At 35.8% G+C, this 18418-nt stretch overlaps 1 protein-coding gene across 2 annotated transcripts in view; it reads left to right on the forward strand.

The window, feature by feature from the left end:
• LOC144964706 (transducin-like enhancer protein 4) overlaps positions 1-14126 on the forward strand; it is a 64785-nt gene extending 50659 nt beyond the window's left edge. Inside the window, exons 15-22 of one of the 2 annotated variants that reach the window (XM_078899245.1) lie at positions 972-1152; positions 2956-3027; positions 4849-4950; positions 6332-6477; positions 7402-7513; positions 7793-7875; positions 9747-9927; positions 10948-14126. In XM_078899245.1, coding sequence (XP_078755371.1) covers positions 972-1152; positions 2956-3027; positions 4849-4950; positions 6332-6477; positions 7402-7513; positions 7793-7875; positions 9747-9927; positions 10948-11055 — 985 coding nt within the window. In that variant the 3' untranslated portion in view covers positions 11056-14126. The remainder of the gene's footprint in view (positions 1-971; positions 1153-2955; positions 3028-4848; positions 4951-6331; positions 6478-7401; positions 7514-7792; positions 7876-9746; positions 9928-10947) is intronic. The other variant, XM_078899246.1, reaches the window with a different exon arrangement.
• The last annotated feature ends 4292 nt before the right edge of the window (positions 14127-18418 follow it).

Below are 18418 nucleotides of genomic sequence, written 5' to 3' on the forward strand. Positions count from 1 at the left end.
CATCACAAGTTTGTTTAATGGATTATCTTTATTTCTTCATGGACCACTAAGATAATAGGATCTTGTGATGATACCATGTTGAAATCATTAATTACATGCTTCCAGTTAATTTTTTGTTACTAATTGTTGGTCTAAAAAACATAAGTTAAGCTGATAGCATATGGAGGTTTTGGGATTTTTCCCCTAGAGTTTTAACCCTCTCCTTACCAAACAGGAAAATTCATTTTGTTCTGATACAACCATTATCTTTTTGATTCGGAATTTTATTTTTTGTTCATGAAAAATGTTTAAGATAAATTTTTGTTCCTGCGATAAATATTACATCACATTCTACAGTTTGATTTTATAAATACATTTTTACATTGAATAAACTTATTGCACTTGAACTTTCAAAATCAATTTTGTCTAGGATATGCAGGATGTTGTGGGGAAAAGTCATGAAAATTGTCTTTAAGGAGAGAATTAAATGGGCCTGTCTCATATAGATATCGCACTGAGGACTGGCTTTAAACTCTAGATCCTGTTTTTGAGTAAACTAAAATATGTTGGAAATTAGGCCTTTCATATAAATCTTATGAGTGGGAAGGTGGTGAATGTAGTTTAATTTCAAAGTGCAATTCAACCAAAGGCAGTGGATGGTCGTTTAGCATTAAAGTTTGTAGACTGAGCCATGAGCCACAAGTTGATTGAAAGATTATCATTTCCTGCAGCGTGGCTCAGCGGTACGGTCTTTGCTTCGTGCCCAATAGGTTCAACTACCCGCCTTGTTGTGTGACCTTGAGCAAGTCACCTTGCCCTAGCTCACTTTGCGGCGATACATTGCGGCTGATGCCTGGGTTATTCCAGTCTTCCCTTTGGATAGACCCTAAAGACCAATTTCCCCTTGGGGATGAATAAAGGGAATTTTATTTTTATGTATTTTTTTATTTTTTAATTACTTTTAATCTTTATCAACCCCCTTTTCTTCACAGTGCTTACTCATTCCATGTCAGTGGTGATGGTCAGATGCAACCTGTCCCATTCCCCCCTGATGCCTTGATTGGCCCTGGCATCCCACGACATGCCCGTCAGATAAACACACTCAATCACGGAGAAGTTGTCTGTGCTGTCACAGTCAGCAATCCAACACGACACGTCTACACAGGTGGAAAGGTGAGCAAGTTTTGCAAGTCTGGAGAGTTAAAAATTCGAAAAATAGTCCTTCCACTTTTACGATGTCCGCAGACATTTTCAGGAACAACTTTTCCATATTTTTCAAATGGACAGATTCAATATCATTTAAGCAGTTCAGTTTTTGCTTAGTCATCTTTCAATGCATGATTTATATTCTGGTCACTGAAACAGTAGACGTTTTGGACTTTAATTGAATTGGCCATACCAGGTTGGTGGATTCTTTCCTGGTCTACTATCTTACTGTCCCTTTAATTCCCCTACTTTTCCATGCAACTTTGACGGATTTCTTATGTAATCATGTGAATCATGTAAGAAAGATCTAAGGCAGTGTCTTTGTGGGACTTTAAGATGGGTTCTCTTAAGTGCGTGATAGCTTGACCTAAATCTACTTCTCTATTATCTTACTGTTTAGTGGTGATAAAATGATCCATAGTTTTGCAAGAGCTGTAAACTCCTTAAGACAAGATAAACAAATAAATTGTCTAGAGAGAAATATATTTTAATGAAGGGTCTCTTTGATCCACATTGAAAAGGTCAGACTGGATATTAGATCTGCCTACATCATGGCAAGCTTTAAATTGTATTTTGATTCCAACCACTTTTGACCTTGTTCTAAATAAATATCTTGTAAAGAATATGCATCTTTAAGGTAATCTCTCTTCAAAAACATTGTGATAAACTTTATCAGAAATCTGACAATTAATTAAAGTGCCTGTTGTACTTTGTGCATTACAAAATCTTTGCTACTTTATCCAGCCCAAATCTGATATCCTGTGACTTCGATGGCCCTTATATTTACTTGGTGAAAAAAAACAATGTTATCTTCTCATCGAGTAAATGATGAAAATTTAGTGGATCATAGTGGAAATAAACAAACAATTTTTAGTGACTCCCATGTCTGGACATAAATTGTGGATTTGACTGTTTGTGGGGCAGTTATATGGGTCTACAACATAATGTACCGTTTCTTATCCATATGTCTTAGCAGGTGGACATTATGTTTAGTGCTATTGCTTCTTTTCCTTGGATTAGGCTAGGTCCCAAGTCCCTCTGATCTGTTCATCCAGCAATGAATGGGGAGCTGGTGAAAGTAAAGATGAATAGGGAACATGCTTGTTACTGACTTGTAACAGACTTGTTAATGTCAGCGAATTGCGTTAGGATTCCATTCAAATTACCTCATTAAATCATGCATCTGTGATACAAGCGTAATTAGATTTAATGATGTTGTAATACAATATACTGTAATCTATTTACAAGCTATTTGTCTTACATTATCAAATTGAGACACAAGTTGATTGGGTATTAGTATGAGTGACCAAATCAGAGAAATTTCATCAACAAATTAACCATAATGATAAAGTTTAAAATGTCAAGGGTGCTTGATAAAGTGATTGGGTGAGAGATTACTCGACATGAATAGATATCAATTACAAGGTATCAAGTGGATGCCAAGCGCTGTGACTTGTCACGTAATTAAATTATGAAGATGAATTCAATGCCATTGATGAGATTAACATGAAGACCAACCACTCATTTTATTGATATAAACATATTTCATATTGGTCAACTGAGCCAAATTTGTATTTTACCCTCCATATTTTTAAGGGGGGGGGGGGGGGGGGGGGGGGGAGGAAGGGATTGATAAGAGAGAGACAGAAATGACTGTGTAATATTAAAGACTGAGAGCAAACTTCTATACTATTAGTTAAGAATTTGTTTTATTTCATTATTTCTGTTTCTAACCATTTGTCAACATCGTACATATTTGTCTTTCCTCAGGGATGTGTGAAAGTATGGGACATCAGCCAACCTGGCAACAAGAATCCTCCCATATCTCAACTTGATTGCCTTGTAAGTTGTCTGTGTTGTGGATGCCACTATATATCCTACACTGATTGACAAAACATGTTTTTAAAACATTAAGGATAGTAAACTTTTTACTGTGATTAAGATGGCCCCAAACTTGTCAAAAAGTCTCAAGCCTGAGATATCTTTGAAGTTTTGTTAATAATGGAGGTGACCCACATGTGTCTAATCTTTTAAAAGTGTTGACATAACATTATTTCATGAAACAATGTGTTTCCTGTTGCCTAATACAAGACATTATCAGAGATCAAAAGTAATCCGTTATCTCATGTCTCATGGTTATCAGTCGATCTTCTTTTTCTTTTTTACACACAGCACTTGTTAGCCCTTTTCTCTGTACTTTTTTTTTTTTATTTTCAATAACTTCCATCCCTGCTCATTTTGAAAAGTTTTCGTGCTTCTTGAAATCTCATAATGGCCCTCGTTGATCTTTTTTGAAAAGTATTTCAACAAGACACTTGAGTATGGTAGAAGAGCCTTGAAGAATGGAGGAAATTTCAGCTTTATCTCATGAAATGCCTTTTCTTTTCTTTTCTTTTATTATCTTTTCTGCTTTAAATATTATCCTTAAAAGATATTTTTCTTTCAACCTGGATTCACCACACCTGGTATCCTAAAAGCTCAGTTGGTGGAGTACTCCATTCACACTCAAAGGGAAATTACTCAGACTAGCATCTTATCCAAAGGGTAGCAAGTAATTGGAATTTTCTTTTAAATGCATTGAAAACTGGAATAAACTCAGGCTATGGCTATGAAAGACTTATGTCCTCAACACCCCTTATGTTGTCGTTGTGGGCCTATTTTGTGTGTAATGTTGCTGGCCGAGTCAGTTCTGGGTCTTGTTTTGTTTGTCTTGTTACAAAGCCATGTGACACTGAATGTGTCAGTGCTCAAATTTTTTACAAGAAAGTAAAATCTGGCCCGTTTGTTTCGCTTTAGGGACTTAAAAATTAACCTACTCAACATAAGTGTACGGCGAAGAAATGGGATACTGTGGTGAAAAAGTCAAAGGTGTTAAGGATAGGTGTGCGTCAAATTGAGCAGATCAAAGTAAAAGATCAGGAACTTGAAGATATAGACACTTTCTGCTATCTCAGGAGTATAATTGACAAGGATGGAGGCACAGAAGCAGAGGTGAAAGCATAGGCTGCATTCATATCTTTGAACAGAGTTTCGAGAACTAAAGATATCTCCCTTCGACTAAAGCTAAGACTTTTCAACTCAAACGTTAAGTCTGTCCTACTGTATGGATGTGAAACTTGGAATGCATTACAGGCATGTATAAGGAGGGTACAGATTTTTTGTAAACAGATAGAATTAAAAATGACTAAGTATGGAAAAGAAACCATTGGGAGAGGAAATAGAAAGAAGACGATGGAGGTGGATTGGACACACCCTTAGAAAGAATGACTCCACTATAACAAAGAAAGTATTGGACTGGAACCCTCAGGGCAGAAGATCAAGGGGAAGGCCACGAGGAACATGGAGCAGAATTAAAGAAGCTGATATACAGAGAAGTGATAAGACATGGAACAAGATAAAAAAGTTAGCTCGGGATAGAGGAGGATGGAAACTGTTTGTCTGTGGCCTATACCCTGACCCAGGGTGAAAAAGGCAATGATGATGATGAACACTAGTGTGAATGTACCTGACCCTCTACCAATAAACAATTTAAAACTGAGATGCTGCTTTGCTTTTGAATAGCCCAATTTGTGTTGAAATTATAAATGTTTTTTTTTTTTAAGTCTGTTTGTGCTTAGTAATTTAAATACAGTAAAAATGATTGATATTTCTGTTTGACTCCAGCAACGTGACAACTACATTCGGTCCATCAAGCTCCTGCAAGATGGACGCACCTTGATTGTAGGAGGGGAAGCCAGCACACTGTCAATATGGGATCTGGCATCAGTAAGTATTCAATTATGATATTCCATTATTTCCATGTGACCAGTTGTCTCAAAACGGTATCATGTCAAGGTGAACCGGATGCTTAAAATTAATTTTAAATTTGATTTATAATTTATAAAATTTGAGTCAAAACAAATGCTTTCAATTAGAAAAAAAAATAAAACGCCAAAAACTTATGTTTGATTTTGATAACTTTAACTAATTTTTTTTCTTTCTCCATATCATAATTTCACCCTGACATAATATCGGATTGACGCTGTGACATATGGAAAAGAATTTACTTTTTGTTGAGAAATTCAGTTTAACTGGGTTGGGTTCCTGACCTCCCATAGTGGGCAGGGGGGTACATACTGTGTCTTCTATCCCCTTATATCTGTTTTTCCAATATGCTTTCTGTCTTTGTCTTGGAATGAGATTACTTGGTTTTGTTCTGGCCCTGCCGGAGTCCTAACTGGGAGGGAAACAGTCAAATGCATAGTTAATGTTTTGGGAGATATTTTTTTCCTTGTAAATCATCTCTCTGTTATGTATTATTATATTTGTTATTTTGAATGAATAATGTAAGCATTTGAGTGTATTCCTCTTTGTTGGATTTTGTGCTTGAGGCCGGATGAGACTTATAGGTGATCTTGGTGGTGTGCTCTTGGAATCTACATCTGATCCCTATTTGTTCCCAGTTCCCCTATGTCTTACTTTTTCTTGGGTGCTTTAATTGTAATTCTAGAACTTTTTACTATCCCATTTTCTTCCTTTTTACTGGCGTTGATATAACATCAATGTGTTGCAAGCGCCGTAAAGCCCTTAAAAACAAAACAAAACAAAACAAATGTTTAAATTATCTATCTACTTGGCAGGCCTGTTTATTCCATCTTATTTGAAAAAAAAATAAATAGGAATAATAAGGAAAGTACTTTTGAAACATATGTTTTGTTTTGTTTTCACTTCATAATTTTAAACTAGTTCAATCCAGAATTTTCTCATTTATTAATTATTAATAAGTATTTTACAAGATTTTTAAAATTGTGTATTTCCTTGTGTCTTCATTGATGATTTGGTGATATTAACACATGTATTAATTTTATCTAAACTAAGATTTTTTTTGGGCCATATTAAAAAAAAATGTCAATACAAAAATTTGCTATTTCTTAATGTCTTATTATTTTAATGTCTTGATAATGTCTGTTCTTACTTTTTAAAATCAAAATCCTGATTTTTTCTAAAGAGTCAAATTCTGAATAAATGGCATTATGTGTTAATTTTTTTTTAACTGTGTGAAACTATCCCTTTCTAGATCTACTAGTAGGATTGATATATCATAAAGAGATCTGTGGAATTAGTGACTTGTTTTGATAATCTTTACACCTATTGTGTTAACTTACAGCCAACTCCACGAATCAAAGCAGAACTCAACTCATCAGCCCCAGCCTGCTACGCCTTGGCAATCAGTCCAGATGCCAAGGTGTGCTTCAGCTGTTGTAGCGATGGACATATCGCCGTTTGGGACCTACACAATCAGACACTAGTCAGGTATGGAAGATAGATATTTTCCCCTTTATCTCCTAAGTAATTAATATGATTGAATTTAACAGCTTTTTATTTCTTAAAAATAATATAGAGCATAGAGAACAAATTGTGACAGAAGCATTAAAAGTAAAGTCAGGCAAGGTTATCAAGCATTTTGAATATTATAAACTATATATCTGTAGTAAATGACTATGTATTGTCGGTGACTTAATACCGTTTCACTATATATTGTAGTCCTCATAAAATGGGCTATGTTAAAACAATTTTTTAAAGAATAATTTGTCTTTATTAATATTCCTATCTTTCTTTTCTTTTCTTTCTTTCTTTCTTTTAAAAAAAATGGGGGGGGGGGGGGGGGGGGGGGGGGGGGGGGGGGGGGGAATACTATGCAACAAGCTGTGTTTGGTTTGTTATCAGTCGCAAATCTGAAATTTTGTATGTGAGTTAAAGCCCAACCCCACACATTCCACACACTAACTACCCTTAGCAGTCCTCAGTGCATTCAGCCATGTGAAGAATTTTTTTTATTGAGCTTTTTATAGCGCAATATCCACTAAATGTGCTCAAAGCGCTTTACAAGGGGTCCGTGTTCAACAGCAACATTTAACATGTAGGACGGGACATGTCGCCTGTTAGGCGATATTACAATTTTTCGGACAAAGACAACGGTGTTAACGGCCAGGTACTCATTTTACACCTAAGTACGGTGAGAGAATGTGAGTAAAGAGCCTTTTCCAAGGACTCAACTATGCGCCGAGTGCGAGGCTCGAACCCAGGACCTTCCGATCCGAAAGCGAGTGTCATACCACAAGACCACATAGCCGCACAAAGAAGAATGCAAAGACCTTTTTGAATTCAGGTGACGGGTATTCTGTTCAGGTGTTTATTTAGATTCAAGTGAATTGGTTATTGGTTTCCTCTCAACAGACAATTCCAAGGGCATACAGATGGTGCCAGCTGTATTGACATATCACCCGATGGTACTAAGTTGTGGACAGGTGGTTTAGATAACACAGTGCGATCTTGGGACCTTCGAGAGGTGAGTTGAGTCTTGGCTTCACCCTAACACGTTTTCATTGTTGGTAGGTAAAAACGTACTTCCAGATATTTTTTATTTTAGGAATGGTGAATAATATATAGTAGAAGTATATGTTGGCTCAGTCAGATAAAACTTATCAGTTGTTTAAAGAAAGCAACTAAACAAAGAAAGTAAAGGGGGCAAAAGTATGATTTGCTTCGAATAGTACTAACTTAACTCACAAAGAAATCACGTAGCTATGGTCTATGTTGAGTCTTGTTTTTGTTTTTGCTATTTCAGGGCAGACAGTTGCAGCAGCATGACTTCAGTTCCCAGATATTTTCATTAGGATACTGTCCCAAAGGAGAGTGGTTGGCAGTCGGGTAGGTTTATACCATTGATTTCATCTGAACAATTGTTTTTTTGGGTTTTATATTTTTAAAATTTATTTCTATTTCTATTTATTTATTTATTTATTTTTCAATTTACCATGTAATAGGATTCAATAGTCTGATGTCACGTCCGCCGAGCAACGAGCAGCTTGGTTCTAAACAAAGAAAATCGGTACTTTTTATTCTTCATGCTGGTTAAAAGTTTTTCACATGTCATGTGATCAGAATGTATAAAAGTCAAAATATAATCAGATTTATAATGTTTTTCTCCTCTGGATACACTTTTATGCTCGTCGGAGAAGTATTTAATAAGGGCGTCCGCCATTGTTCTGATAGTTTAGAACCAGTTACTAAGTTACTATGCGTCATTATGAGGGAAGTGACGTCACGATTGTTGAAGCCTATTGGAGACAGTTCTTCGAATTTTCAGAAATTTTAATGTTTCATAACTTGGACCCAAGATGCTATTTATCTTCATAACAGTAAAACAATCTTGGAGCCCTTTCAACAAGTTATAAACATGCATCCTTTCTCTAAGGGTAGCGAGCAATTATTGCCATCTCATGCTTTACACATCCAGTTCCTATGGACATTCATTTGATATTTGTGAATGTGCATAACCCCCTTCCCCCCCTTTAAAAAAAAAAGTCCAATTTATCACTTTTTACATCTCATGATCCGTTGCTCAACCCCTTGTTTTAAGACCAAAATTTTAAAACTGATTTAAATCTGTTTCAATCCTAAATGCTCACCGTTTGGCTGAGAGATCTAATAAAAGCAAATTCTTGTTCTTGTCTGACTCGCTATCCATACTTAAGGGGCTTTCAAATTTTTATTGCACTGATCCAAGAATCACAAGTATCTTGAAAGGTGCAAACTATTTATTCAAAAGAAAAAAGTTTGTTTTCTCTGTGTACCCGGGGAACGAAGAAGCGGATCGACTGGCAAAGGAGGTGGTGAGTCAAGAATTGCCAGAGGGCAGTAAAATCCCACACGGGGATTTAAAGCTCAAAATAAAAAAAAGTATGTCCGAAAAGAATGTGAACGATCGTGGAGTCAAGATGTTCAAAACAAATTAAAACAAATCAAAACTGACCTCGGCCCCAGACCCAACTCGCGGCTAAAAAGAAGAGTCGAGGTCAAAATAACTCGACTCCGGATCGGACATACTGCCATCACTCACCGTTTCCTTCTAGAAAGGGATGAAAAACCCCTCTGCAGAGGCTGTAACTGTGACCTCACAGTTCAACATATTTTGATAGAATGTACACAGTTAGAACAGATAGGTCACAACATTATGAAACCAGGGACTTGAAGTCTCTGTTCCAGTCAGTCAATTACAATTTTAAAGTATCTGGAGGAATAGGAACTCCTGCATAAATTGTAAATAAGCATTTTTAAACAACAAACATGTAACTATTATGGTTTTATAACATTTTATTACAACAGTATTAATACGATTGAGCAGCTATGGCCTGATAAAAATTGATAAAAGCCAGAAACGGGCGCTTAAATGACCTAAATAGTGTTGAAAGTGCCGTTAAACACCTAAAAACAAACAAAAATCTGTTTAATTTTGATATTATCGTGTATTCAGTGGAAAATATTATTTATATTTTGAAATGTTTGTGAATCTATTTCTTGAAATCAGGTGGCACTGTGTCTTTATTTAGTATTATTCATCCTTTTTTTAAACTATAAATTTGAATGGCTAAATTTTAAGAATTGAGTCGATTCAATATGCAATAACATTTATTATCAGTCTGTCTGTGTCACTCATTTTTTTTTTTTTTAGAAATCATATCATCCATCCATTGCCATTATTTAAAACCCTTATATTTTCCTTCTTTCATTCCCTCCAGCATGGAGAGCAGCAATGTTGAGGTCCTCCACCACTCCAAACCCGACAAGTACCAGCTCCATCTTCACGAGAGCTGTGTCTTGTCCTTGAAGTTTGCTTACTGTGGAGAATGGTTCATCTCCACAGGCAAAGACAATTTGCTCAATGCCTGGCGCACTCCTTACGGGGCCAGTATATTCCAGGTTTGTTTTCAACTTCATTATTTATCCAATGTGGTAATCTCCCTCTGATTATTGGGTATACACATCGAAAATGAAACAAGAGATTAGCAGACAACATGCCACTTCAAATTTAATTTAAAATAGATTGGCGATTGGGGGATTTGGCATCAAAGAAAGTTGGCCAAATCCTGATATTTTTACTCCAGATTCAGATTTTGAAATTGAATTTTTCAATAAGAATTGTTGAAACTATTGCTATTTTCTTTAGAAATGTATATGTTTTCAAATTTAGCTACCTCACTGCAATTCTTAAAGCATTGAAATAATTTTTTTTGATCAGAGAGTAATTTTTATCCAGGGTAAATTTTGCCTGCAGGTCAGCTGTGAATAACAATTCAATTTGAAATTTTGAATTTACAAAATAAAATTTCTTCAAATCTGCATGCGTCCGAATGAATGTCCGAACCAGAAAATTATTTTTAATAAAGCAAGGTGTTCTTTCAAAGTAACATAGTGAAAATGATCTTGTGCAGGTGTGATATTAGAAAATTGGTTGACCTGATTATGGACCATTGGGGACCATCAGGTTCTAATTTATACGTTCAGATAGTTCTGTCTAAACCCAACATGCCTTAATCATTCCGATGAAAGCTAAATTTCATTCATGCAACATTAACAGTTTGATTGACTGAATATTTGTTTACAGTCTGGTGAATGAAAACACCGCCCCCTAATTTTTATTTTTGTAGAGCTCACTGACACACTTTTTTAAAATGTTAAAATAATGTGTTTGTTTATCATAATGAAGATGATGATTATAATAATAATAATAATAATAATAATAATAATAATTATTATTATTATTATTATTATTATTATTATTATTATTATTATTATTATTAGTATTATTGTCATTGTTATAGTTGCTATTCTTATTGTATATTGGTATTATTATCTTGAACCCAAGTCCTTATTTGAATGACTTGCTAACATTATTTTTATATTTTTTCTCTCTCCATACTCATCGTCCTTGTTTAACAGTCCAAAGAGCCGTCTTCAGTCCTAAGTTGTGATATCTCTGCTGACGACAAATACATTGTAACTGGCTCAGGCGACAAAAAAGCCACTGTCTACGAAGTCATATTCTAACTCGACCGGCAGGTCCTCCTCATTGTCAATGTCGTTGTGGTCATGTGTTTGTGTATGTTCTAAGTAAATCTCCAGGACTTCATTACCTCAATCGCTGGATTCGTTTATCTTGTTCATGGATTCGTTTATCTCGTTCATGGATTATTATATTGCTGACACATCATCATCGTTTCATGGAGTTCTGCTGTCATAAAAAGATGCATACGGCTATTGTGGAATGATGTGTAGTAATGCAATAGGATGTGGTGTAGCAACTGTTAATGGATGATGTACTTGGCAGAGCTGCCAACCTACTGCAAAAAATGCGGAATTGTACGCATTTTCAGTGATTGTACGCTTGTACACATTTCCCCCAAGATTGTACCCATTTTCAGTGTGCAGCGTCACTTCAGTTTTCTTTAGTTGTAATTTATATTATTACTAGCCTTGAGAAACCTTGGTGACCAAGTGGATATTCCTATAATTTTTGACCAATTATGATCTTCATGGTGGGAGGTAGAATTCTGAAAGGCTTGGATTATAGTCTTGGGAACATCATTGTTGCTGCAATTGAGCTTGTGTGGTGTGACTTTATGTAATTATATCTTCTTCTTAGTTTCACAATGGTTATTTTCCGTCGATTTCAGGATTGTACCCATTTTTATGAAATCTCCCCCATTTTGAGGTCCCATTGTACACATTCTCATCAGATGGGGTTGGCAGCTCTGACTTGGCTGTTGTTAAGCTATTCAGTCAAAAGTTGGAGAGAGTTGCATAAGGCTGTTTTGAATTAATTCATTCTGCTGTTGCGGAGGGCTATGGTAGTGTGATGAATAGGAATGTCCTGGAGCGATGCATACTGCTGTCTTGGAGCTATGCTTTTGGCTGTCGTGGAGGGAAACTCATGGCTGCCCGGGAACAATGTATATTTCATCCATATTAGTCTCAACATATCTTAGATGGATCATGTGGATTATAATTCTGTGTTTTTGTAAGTCTAAGCTGCAATAGTGATTTATCGTTCAGATATAATATTAAAGAATAATTGCATCTCTCATGTAAATCTATAATACTGTTTTGGATTTAGGTGCCTGCTCAGTGGATAAGTTCTGAAAAAGGGATTAAAACTTGGATTAACTTTGACCACATGTAAGATTTCTTTCAAAAGAGATGGATTTATGAAAGATCACCTTATCCAACCATGGAAACTTAAAGCAGTGTTAATGTTTGTTGAGTTTGATGCTGTATAATTTAAATACTTGTCGTGTTTGCCAAGTCCATCTATTAGAATTTATCAGCTCAGTGTTTTGGTGCAAAATGACGCAATTACTGTTACATTCATGCTGAAATCACCAAATGAGATATTCACTGTGTGAACGGACAGGAGACGTATGGATGGTTATTAAGCTATAATTTGGATTTTATTTTATTTTGTGTATAAAATTACTAGACAGACTCGGTTTTAATCCACTCCTTGAATTTCCCCTCCTAATATTATTATATCAAAGTGTATATATAATGTTATGACAAATATATTTTATAAAAGGTGAATAATAGAAACTGTATGTGGACTGAAACATTTTCTACAGTTTAACATAATATGTATAAATTATGGATTTGAGTGAAAATATGATATGGCAGTTAATTTTGGATTGATTGGAGTAAAGTAAGCGTGGTTTTGCTGTGTTGTCGTACTGTCTATCCATAACATCTTCAGAGAAATTACAAACAAAATACAAAGCTGCTAGTTGTTATAAATATGTCTGTAACTTTATAAAAAGGTCATCAGAATTTGGTTTAAAGTAATTAGACTTTTTACAATTTGTTTTGCCTATCATCAATAGCTATTCCTCACGATTAAAAATAATTTCATTTTATTTTTAGAAATGATTATTTTTCATGCTGTACATATATAGAAATTAAGAATTGTATGCAGTGAGCCTGCAGTCTGGACATGCAGGTCTGAAAATATGTTGGTATTCAGAATCAATAGAAATAGAATTGCCATGAACCTTTTTTTGCGACTGTGTCGAAACAGAGCTAGTCTTAGAACCAGAAAAGTACAGGTAAAAATTAAGATTGAAACAATACATTGGCATCATTAAAGCCTAATTAGATATCTCTGACTCTTGTCATCCACTCCCACCATCTTATCGGGTGCTGAAGTGGTCAAAGATGAGCATGCTATAACAACTCGCTTAAACTTAAAGAAGTTTTGTCTAATTTTCCTTTGGTGCTTAAATGACCTAAGATTGTTGTAAGCAGTCATCATTAACTCTGGGGGGGGGGGGGGGGGGGGGGGGGGGGGGGGAACTGTGAATTTAGATAATGGTGTTTTTGTCAATTATTTAACAGAATTTAAACAAGTCCTTTTGTTCTTTTTTCCTGTATAACGCTTAATTTTGGTCGGTTTAAATTATTTTGGAAGTCGTCATTTGAACTGATTTCTCACGAGACTCTTGTAAAAAAAAAAAAATGATTCCCCCTCCCCTTCTTACTAAAGTGAATGTTAACTTGATCTCATTTCATTAGATTATGGCTTGTTGTGAAAACAGTCACAGTTCAGAAGGACATACCATCATAATTACTTCAAGGTCTTGCATTATTATTGGAACTTTCTAAACTTTCCTATCACAACTCATAAAATTGCACTAGCATTACACGACTACGTACTCAGCCTATGAGTGTATCTCTTCAAAGTGACATTTGTCATCACTGATAAGAGTGACGCACTGTTGAATATCTATGATTGTGGGTAGAAAATAATATAAATGTATGCTGGCTCTTGTAGGCCAGATGTGTGGGTGGGTGGGTGGGTGTGTGTGTGTATGTGTTTGAGAGAGAGTAAAATATTTTTGTTCACTGTAATTTTATCACTGTTTTTAATGTCCTTTTATTTCGTTTGTGCTCGTCAACAATTATTTCCTAAAACAATTTGGTATTTTGTTTTCATTGTTGTCTCGACTTCGCAATCATATTTCCTTATGGCTATCATATCATCATCATGACCCTCATCATCATCATCATCATCATCATCATCATCATCATCATCATCATCATCATCATCATCATCATCATCGTCATAGTAAATACCATCATAATATCCTTCACCACCATTTTATGGATTGCGTTATCACAACTATCAATATTTCATCACCACCAAGCTAAATTTCCGGTCATGCCATTGTAATTATAAACATCCATTTTCATATTCACCATTCGGTTATTGTTTTTATTGGAAAAAGAAGAATAATTTGGAAAAAAAAAATATCCTTTATTTTTATAGATTAATTGTCATTTAATCCACTTTGTTAAAAAGAACTTCTATTCACCGAATACTTTGTCGTGGTTTTTTTTAAATTAATTTATTTATTTGTTATGTTGGGTTTTTATTTCAAGTCCTACCGCTACCGTCTGGTGTACGCCGTTTTTAGGATACCAGCATAGTCGCGTGATTCTCATAGCGTTGTTGATTGGTTGTGACTGCTTGAACTTCTACTACTGTTGCTGGGATACATTATTGATGTGTTCATCTACCAACTAATACACACATTTGTCGGCATCAATCGAAATTGCTGGAATAAATTACTCAGTTTTGTTTCATGTATTATTAAATCTCATAAAGTAATCTTATTTCATCATGTGAACATTATCAGTTTCAACACTGTTGATATTGGCCACTTGTCATTTGTAACTGATGATATTCATCTTATATAGCTGTAATCATCATCATCATCATCATCATCATCATCATCATCATCATCACCATCACCACCACCATCATCATCATCATTATCGTCATCGTCCCCTCCCCACGTCCCCGACTATTATTTTTGTTCCTTCTGATGACGTTTTTGAATTTTTAAAATGAAAATAAAGCTGTCAATGTGAATAAAACTGACAAGTTTTTGCCCGAGTTATTTCTCAACATGTCAGGGTCTCTAATATCTGTGTAAATGATTTCATTGTTTGTGGTGAAACGACTTGATCTTTTTTACCGGCGGTTTCTGGGTGGGGTCCTGACCTCCCATAGTGGGCAGGGAGGTACTTGCTGTGTCTTCTATTCCCCTGTATCTGTTTCCCAATTGCTTTCTGTCTTTGTCTTGCAATGAGATTACTAAGTTTTGTCTTACCCTGGCCGGAGTCCTTGGCTGGGAGAGAAACAGTTGAATGCATAACTATAGTTTTGGGAGAAATTTTTTTCCATGTAAATCATTTCTCCGTCATGTACTATTTTTAAAATTTTTATTTTAACATGCTTTGTACACATTTGAGTGTATTCCTCTTAGTGGGATCTTGTGCTGGTGTCTGGATGAGACTTTTAGGTGATATCAAACTAAGTACACTGATAGTGTGCTCTTGGAATTTGAACCAATTCCCCTTTGTCTTACCTTTTCTTGGGTGCTTTAATTGTAATTCTAGAACTTTTAACTATCCCATTTTCTTCCTTTTTACTGGCGCTGATATGACCTTAATGTGTTGCAAGCGCCGTAAAACCCTTATAAATAATTATAATAATAATAATAACAGACAGATTGAACATAGGATAAATTTACCCTGGCTATCCCTACGTCTGTTTTGTTTTGTTTTTAATTGTCTTTTGTGTGTAAGTATGTGTGTGTGTGTGTGTGTGTTTGTGTTAACTTTTCTTGCGCTCGGGGAATCTGTCTGTGGCTCTCTGTCCTTGCCCGAGAATAATATTACTTGGTCTTATCCTAGTCGTGGCTGGGATCTTCATTTAACTGAGAGGGAAACAGTCAAATACTTTTTTCTAATTTTTCTGAAAATGTTCTCTTAAAGTAAGAAAAAGAGAACTTATGAGGTTATAAGCGTAAACTCTTTATCAATTGTATATATCTATATTCTTTTGTACTTTTAAATTTCCCATCATCTTCCTTATTACATGCGCTAAAATGACCTAGAATCGTTGGAAGCGCCATAAAGCCCGTAAAATCTCTTTCTTGTCTGATTTATTCTTATATCTTCTTCCTCTTCTCCTCCTCCTCCTCCCCCTTCTTCGTCGTTGTTGTCGTCGTCGTCTTCTTCTTCTTCTTCTTCTTCTTCTTCTTCTTCTTCTTCGTCTTCTTTTTCCATTAAGGCCAAGGCTTCAGGTCGAAGATTGTATTACCGTCTTCTCCTTGTAAAGCGCTTTGTGCACGTTTAGTGGATATTGCTCTATATAAAAGCCTAAGCTCAAGTTTTCAGTAACACAGGTTTTAGAGGGAAGCAGGGGGCAGTGTTTGAAGTCATCAGTCAAAATGGCTATCTTACCTCTAGATCATTAAAAAAAAAAAAAGTTATTTGTTTAGTTATTTGCCTCTGGTTTTCCTATAATATGTATTTAATATGCTTATCTGAAGGATAACGTTTTATGTATCGTGATAGAAAAAATGAAAAAAAGAGCGTCGAACGTCCTCTGAATTGACAATTACAGACGTTTTTTGTTTTTTTTTAAGAATGCTAATATTTTTTTAAAATTTGGCATAAAAATGTCGAACTGGCAACTCGGTTACCAAGCTATCGTTCTCATTTCCTTTGTCTCTAGACTATTCTCCCATCCCAACCATAGTCCGATGCGAGTCCATGTTTATCGGGCATCGTTATCATCATCTCGTCTGCTATCAAAGCTTTTATCTTTACAACAGACTGAGGACTTGAGAGTGCACTCTCGGTAGTGTTCATTCAGTTGATGTGCTTGACTGCTGCAGCATCTCTCTCTCTCTCTCTCTCTCTCTCTCTCTCTCTCTCTCTCTCTCTCTCTCTCTCTCTCTCTCTCTCTCTCTCTCTCTCTCTCTCTCATTGCTTTTTCGTTTTGTTTTTTCGTACTCTCGCACAATTCTGATTCAAACGTTTTTGCGACCTGAACTTATATGCAGGTCTGACAACCGAATACAATTATGGGCTTAATCCAGTATTGCCGTAATAGACAATGTTTTATGTTGGTTTGAGAGTACTTCCTTCCCATCAATGAGACTTTACTTTACCAATTTGGGTTATCAAGACCTGCAAATAGGTCCACGTTGATCTTGGCCAAATTGTCCTTATCAATAATGTAATACGCTATGCCGCATTCAAAGAGGAAGGGGAGAGCAGTTCAGCCGAGAAGCGATGAGTGGATTCTCTCTTATAAATTTTAATACAGAGAACAAGAGATATTACTGCAAATGATTTTAGAAGCAACAAAGAGGCCACGAGTTGTATATTTGATTTTTGAGAAGATTACTTATCATGGTAAATCTGAAACTAGTGAGATTTAAGCCAAAGTAAGTGTAGGCATTATAGAATTTTCCTAATATCCAATCTATATGTTCTATTATAAATGGTATTTTTGCCCATTATTTCTGATATTGTTTTGAGGTTTTTAATGGCAAACAAATCAAATCAATCTTGAATACTTGGGCGGGGTCTTTTGACCTCCCATAGTGGGCAGGAGGTCACGCTGTGTCTTCTATCCCCTTATATACGTTTTCCTAGTTGCTTTATGTCTTCGCCTTGGAATGGAATTACTTAGTTTTGTCCCAGCCCTGGCTGGAGTCCTTGACTGTGAGGGAAGCAGTCAAATGTATAGTTATAGTTTTGGGAGATGATGTTTTTTTCCTTGTAAATCATCTTTCTGTTATGTATTGTTAGTTATGTATTCTGTAAACATTTGCGTGCGTTCCTCTTAGTGGGATCATGTGCCTGTGTCTGGATGAGACTTTAAGGTGATCTCACACTATACATTAAATAATTTATGGTATGCTCTTGAAATCTACATCTGTTCCCTATTTGACTCGTCCCCTTTGTCTTACTTCTTCTTGGGTGCTTTGATTGGAAATCTAGAAGATTTTGATTATTCCATTTTCTTCTTTTTACTGGCGCTGATATGACCTAAATGTGTCGCAAGCGCCGTAAACCCCTTAAAAAGAAACAAAACTGGTATTGTTTTGAGGTTTACATTTGTGAATGTGGAGAGGGGAAGCAGTATGTCATACGTTTTGCAGGACTACAAACTTGAGCTTTTAACATAATTTTTAAAGAATTTGGAGCTTTTATATAGAGCAAAATCCACTAAACGTGCTCAAAACGCTTTACAAAGGGTCCCTGACCAACAGCAACACGTAATTTGTAGAACGAGACACATGTGGCCTGTCAGGCGATATAATTTTTTTTTTTTACCACAGAGACAACACTGTTAACGGCCAGGTTTCATTTGACACCGGAGTACGGTGATAGATTGTGGGTAAAAGGTCTTTTTCAAGGACTTAACTATGCACTGAGCAAAGCTCGAACCCAGGACCTTCCGATCCGAAAGCGAATGTCATGCCACAAGACCACATAGCCGCACAAAGTACAATGAGCAAAGGGCGATAATTTGGCCTGAGAAGACTGCACTAAAGTCGAA

This window comes from Berghia stephanieae, chromosome 2 (genome assembly GCF_034508935.2).
Source record: "Berghia stephanieae isolate SIO BIC M18660-M18661 chromosome 2, UCSD_Bste_1.3, whole genome shotgun sequence".
In the NCBI taxonomy this organism is placed as follows: Eukaryota; Metazoa; Mollusca; class Gastropoda; order Nudibranchia; family Aeolidiidae; genus Berghia; species Berghia stephanieae.